The sequence below is a fragment of the Poecilia latipinna genome, unplaced genomic scaffold, assembly GCF_001443285.1.
Source record: "Poecilia latipinna isolate Pla-1442-1.1 unplaced genomic scaffold, P_latipinna-1.0 Scaffold2294, whole genome shotgun sequence".
NCBI classification, from domain to species: domain Eukaryota; kingdom Metazoa; phylum Chordata; class Actinopteri; order Cyprinodontiformes; family Poeciliidae; genus Poecilia; species Poecilia latipinna.
In genome coordinates, this window is record NW_015114910.1 from 63,809 (window position 1) to 69,703 (window position 5,895).

Genomic DNA, 5,895 nt, shown 5'->3' on the forward strand with positions numbered 1-5,895 from the left:
ACCGTTTCAGGCACTTTCTCTGTCAATAAAAAAACCTGACATGTTTTCACCAAGAGAAAAAGAGAGCAATCTCTCCTGCTGCTCCACTGACTCATCAGACCTGCTGCAGGTAAAAGGTTTTTAAACTCTGTCCCTCCCTAATGTGCTATTTGCCTTGCAGGAAAATATATCAGTCTGTACTGAAGTAGATGGAAACATTTTGAGACAAATGTATTATATTTCAAGATATGTTCATTTCATTATCCATCAGAAAAAAAGCTCTTTGGTTGAATAAACATTATTTTAAATATAGTTCTGCCAGGATTATGAATATTATTGGTAATGTTCACAATGTAGACCAGAAAGTGTATAAAAAAGCCAGTGGACAAATGAAAAATAAACTAGGGTTGTATAGTCTGTCCCAAAGTAATAAATAGTTTTGGTATTAAATCTGTATTGATGGCTTCTTTTAGTTTACTGTGTTTAGTTAAAATGGCTTCCTTCTCACTGTAGGTGTTTCACTGCTGACTGATAAAGCCTGTAAACTTAATTTGTGTTTATTTAAATTTGAAACAAATGTTAATACTGGGTGAAAAAAATTGTATCAACATACCAAGCTGACAGAGTAGAAATGTTTTATGTCTGGACCAGTGCAGGCAAAGACTAAAATGTGTTGCTTGTTTTCCTGGCAGGGATTTGAACCCCGCCTTTGTTTTTAGGTGGGTATCGTCCCAAAACGCCTTCCTGCTGGAAGGAAAAGTCAGAAGGACAAAAACACAAGACACACATTTTTTTATATTTTAAAATATTTAAGAAAACATTTATATTACATAAACTGTACTGAACACATTTGTTTGAATGATTCAAAATGAACTAAAAATAACTTTTATTAAATAGAAAAAAATATATATAATTAAGATGAACAATTACATGATGTTTATTGTACAAAAAAGAATGGAAAAAAGAGCTGAAAAATGAAAATCTGTCATCTGTCTGTCATACCCTGATACAGTGATAGGCCCTTTCTCTATTTATTGAACAGTCACTAACGGCCTCATAGTTTCAGTGAAACAGCTGGAATCTTGGCGTCTTTGGTTTCATTTATTTTGTAAAATACATCTGAAACTTATTTCAATTTAACTTTACAAAAATAACTTTTCAATGGCAGTTTCTGTTTCGTTCGTCTCAGTGCAAACATCACAACAATCATTCGCTTTGGAAGCAAGCGAAAGATCACATTTCAAGTATTTTTAAACAGTTGAGGAGTAAAGAAATGACTTAAGGAGAGAAAGAAAATGCAGAGTTCAGTCTAATGGAGCAAATTGATTATGGATTTTATCGAGTTCTACACATTGCATAGCTCATGTGGCACTTGTTCAGCAACCTGACAGGACACTCCGTACCCTAGGAAGGCATTTTTATACAAGTGCTATTCAGGGTGTGCATTTCAGTTCCTGCAAGTGCTGCACTGCACTGTGGTGACCCGTTTGGCAGAATCTAGTCTTTGAGTCTGCAGGCTGTCTTCTGTCAAGCCCCAGGGAGGGAGATCAGGCAAAGTGCACCTCTGAGACTTTTTCTTCGTCTGGATGTCCCTTCACCAGAAGTGATGTTACATCAAAGCTGAGCAGCAGCTCAGCATGGAAACCTGTGACTGGCCTTCTCGCCGCTGCAGAGCGTTAAGCGCTGCTTATCAAATTCCACTAGAAAGGACAGTCAGACTGCATCTGTCTGCATAGTGGAGAAGTGCTGGTGTTCTGAATTGTATAAGGTGATGAACTTTAAGAAAACAAGTTTCTTTTGTGCTTTAAGTACTTAAGAGGGTTGGAGAAAGTCTGACACCAGTATTTTCACTGGTTGATCCTGTCTTTGTCTTTAAGCGCTTTAAAAAAAAACTTCATTCAGAGGAGATAATGGGCCATTAGTTTTTGACTAGAAATGGCGAACTAGAGCAAGATGTGATTTGGTGAAAATAATTTGCTTGTCACCCCATCGCTGAACGCAAGTGTTTCAATAAGTCAGAAAAAGACACGCTCTTTCATCCCGACACACTCGTGTGGTCACAACATCTACGTTGTGTTTTCTGGATTACACCAGGTCTGTGTGAAGTGCGCTCTCAGTAGATATGGATAAATGGAGATGATGTCCTGCACAGAAAAGTCTTGCATGCACAGAATCTGCTGGGCAGACTCAAGCGCAGCCGCACTCCTCCACGATCATGTTGGGAACGTCCCGCTTCACGATGTTGTACTCGTCATCAAAGTAGAGCATGGACATGGTGCTGAGCTTGGTGGGGATGCAGCAGGAGTTCACCGAGCCCGGACTCATGCCTCTTATGCGGTACTGGTTAACGACTGCCGTGTGGAACGATGAAGCTGAGCCAGGGACGCCTGCCATGTAGGCGGGGCAGCTTCCCTCACAGTAGTTACCATAGTAACCAGCCGGAGCAATGATCCAGTCATTCCAGCCGATGAGGCGGAAGTCTATATAAAACTGCTGCCGGCAACATAACCCCCCGCTGGTGCCGTCACATTCCAGGCCCCGTTTCCGAATGCGGTGCTTCCCGTCCATCTGACGCGCATGCACCACCAGGAAGGGCCGGTGGGACGGGTCGCCCGGGTCCACCAGCACCGGAGCCACTCCGGCCGTCTCACAGCCCTCGCAGTGCACCTCCAGGTCCTGTCTCCGGCTGCCCTTCCCAAACACAGCCCGCACCGCCTCCGAGAGGGGAAACGTATGCCAGCCGCTGCGCTTCAGGTCCACACGCTTCTCCACCAGAACCCAGCGGCCCGTTGCCTCGTTCCCCTCTGCAGCTCCGGCCTCCTGGTAGTGAATTTTGATGGTGACCTTCCTCCGGAGGCCCTTCTCAGGTCCAGCAGGGAGCAGACGGAGATACAGCCACAGGTTGGCCTGGGACACATGCAGGTTCTGGTGGCCCTCATTGGAGATTAGGAAGTGCAGACGGGTTTTAGCGTTGGTTTCTTCATCTGTTGGAAACAGAAAAAACAAAGCAGGCGGCTCAGTCCCTTATCTACACATGGATGTAGATAAAAATCAACATCCCAACGGCATATTCATCCATAGCCTAAAAAACCTGACAGATTAATAATAACATTTAGTAGATGATTTACTGCTTACTGTAGACAGACTGCCTGTAATTCTACAGCAATGCATTCTGGGTAATGACGTGAGACGTACCTGTTTTGGGATTGTTATAAGAATATTTTTGAAGCATATGGCAAACTTTTATCAGTGAAAAAATGTTTAAATTCCTTTAACACATAAGGCTGTATTATTTAAAATTAAGAAATGTGACCTAGTTCAAATCTGAACTGAAGAACTGGGATTTCATTTAGGGAACATTTTATCAAGAGTTCAGAGGTCACATGTGGGGTTCCCCAAGGCTCCATCATAGGACTTTCTCATTCAATATCTATATGCTCCCACCGGGACAGGCTACAGCAGGAAATGAGATCAGCTACCATGGCAACACACAATACACAGCTCTACATTACGATGTCACCAGGTGGTGACCTTTGACCCCATCCAATCACTGAACAGATGCTGAGAACAAAGAAATGTGTGGATAAGACAAAACTCTCTGAACAGAAACTGAAGTTATTAAAGAGGAACAATCTAGTTATAGATCTAGAGTTATAGATCTAGAGTTATAGATCTAGAGTTATAGATCTAGAGTTATAGATCTAGAGTGAATGCACAGCTTCAGTTATAACTAAAAACCAGCTGGTCAGTTGATTGTATTCATAATAAAATAAACATTAATCAATAATCTAATGTTTCAGTTGTTCATTGTGTTTCTATGACTTTGTATTTTTGTGTTTTTTATGTAAAGTACTTTGATCTGCCTTTTTGCTGAAATGTGATACATAAATTAACTTGAATGATTAGTGACATAGACATTTTATATGAACCTTTTTGTTGCTTACAGTAGCTAAATTTGATTTTCAGATGTAAAAACATCTGCAACAAAAACTGAATTTCCAGTTTTTATCTTCAATTTACATAGTCCTTAAAATCAAGATCAGATGCAAAAGCCATTTAAATTATATCTGCCCTTGTCCATATTATCTTATATTTTTATCCTGTAATAAAGTTTTACTATTCTTGAATTTGTCAAAAGACAAAAGAATTGTGTTTATTATATAAAGTAAATCAATTCTAATCTATTCTCTTTAATTTTGACATTGAATTATCCATTCTCCATTATGTATGAGGGTGAAGAAGAGTCAGTGAGTTGAACTCATGAATTCAACTGAAATACAGCTGGTCCATTTGTTCATGCTATGGACTAACAGAGCAAAATGGCTCCTAACAGCAGTTTGTAATTCTCTTTGCTGGTCTCCATCTAAACCATGTTCCCTAGCGTGTCATTTCCTTTAACCTTAGCTTTGAGGGCGAGTGCTCTGTGTGTGTGTATGAGAGCATGAAAGTATCTACAGAAAGATGGAGGAACATAGAATTATTTATTCCCAACACATTACAATTAACATATCAAGTAATGCCCTTGGATATTGTATTTATGTTTATATCTTGTCTGTTTCTTTAAACAATAAAAATACAGGAAGAAAATATAATATGAAGTTGCTGAGAAAAAAAGCGAACGAGTTGAGGAAATGGAACTACTGCAAAATCAGTCTTCACTTCAAAATAAGAGCATGAATATAAACATCTATTTGATTGAATATTTTTAAGTTAATAAACAAAACTTCAACAAAGATGTTAAAATTTATTCAGTAGAAAGTTTACAAAATCTGAAGTAAATTTGAGTTTTATAATTTATTCAGAAAATCATAGAGGAAGCAAAGTGCGTAAAACTGGTTTAGTTAGTAAAAAACTAAAGCACTGAGCTAAAGTTCAGCTCCACTAGCAGCGCAATAGTTGACTAGTGGAAGTTTGCCCAGCACTTCGTCTCTGCGTGATTCAACGTTGAATTATAGTCAGAATGGTTGATTTTTGGTTGAGGTCGACAATTGATGGTGGATCAACCATCAAACAATCATCCAGCTGTAGCCAAGTAACCAATGTTGAAACTGTGTCATTGAATCAATGTTGTTTTGTTGTTGAAATCTAATGAATGAAATGCTGATGTCTGATCAACATCTGATCAACGTTGAATCAATGTCAGCTGTTTTGCCGCACCCCTTCCCCTCCTCCTCATCGGAGCTCTGGGTCAGAGCATTTTATTAGTGAATGGGGGTTCTCACATTTTAAAATAACCACTGTAGAGGATAGTGGGTGGTGATTCCTTTCTGTACATTTTCATACTTTTCCATAAAAATTCTTACTGACTGTCTGTGATATATTGACACAAAAACATCTGCAACTTACAAGGAGTGGAGCGGTCCACCCCCACTATTTACGAGTGGGATGGCCCAAACACACAGCTGCTTCGCTGTTGACTTTTTGGCAAAATATTTTAATTCAATGTTGAATTATGATCACAAAGGTTGAATTTATGGTTAAGGGTGATGACTGATGGTAAAAAAAAAAAAGCTATCAAACAATCATCCAATTCTAGCCAATTAACTAATGTTGAAGACATTCATTGAGTCAGTGTTGTTTTGTGGTAGAACTCTATGGATTGAAACACCAACGTCGAATCCAGTGTTTTTCAATACTGGTTCTCCAGGCACTGCCCTGCAGGTTTTAGACATTTCCTTAATTCAGCACACAGGATTTTAATTGATGGCTGATTGACAGCGTTTTGCTGAACTGAAAACATGCAGGTCAGTTTGGGGACCAGTGTTGGGAAAAACTGCTAACCAGTTTTGAATCCAAGTATGCTGTTTGTTGCATCCACTACCTCCCTATCTCCCTCCACTGCCCCCAAATCCCCCCCCCCCCCCCCCCCCCCCAGCTCCCCCGCGCACCACTCACTTTACTGGCTTGATAAGTTTC

At 39.9% G+C, this 5,895-nt stretch overlaps 1 protein-coding gene across 1 annotated transcript in view; it reads right to left on the reverse strand.

Moving 5' to 3' along the window:
- Positions 1–783: 783 nt before the first annotated feature.
- inhbb (inhibin subunit beta B) overlaps positions 784–5,895 on the reverse strand; it is a 29,092-nt gene continuing 23,980 nt past the window's right edge. The window contains exon 2 of the mRNA XM_015018593.1: positions 784–2,963. Within this exon, the coding sequence (XP_014874079.1) occupies positions 2,167–2,963 (797 nt within the window). The 3' untranslated portion in view covers positions 784–2,166. The remainder of the gene's footprint in view (positions 2,964–5,895) is intronic.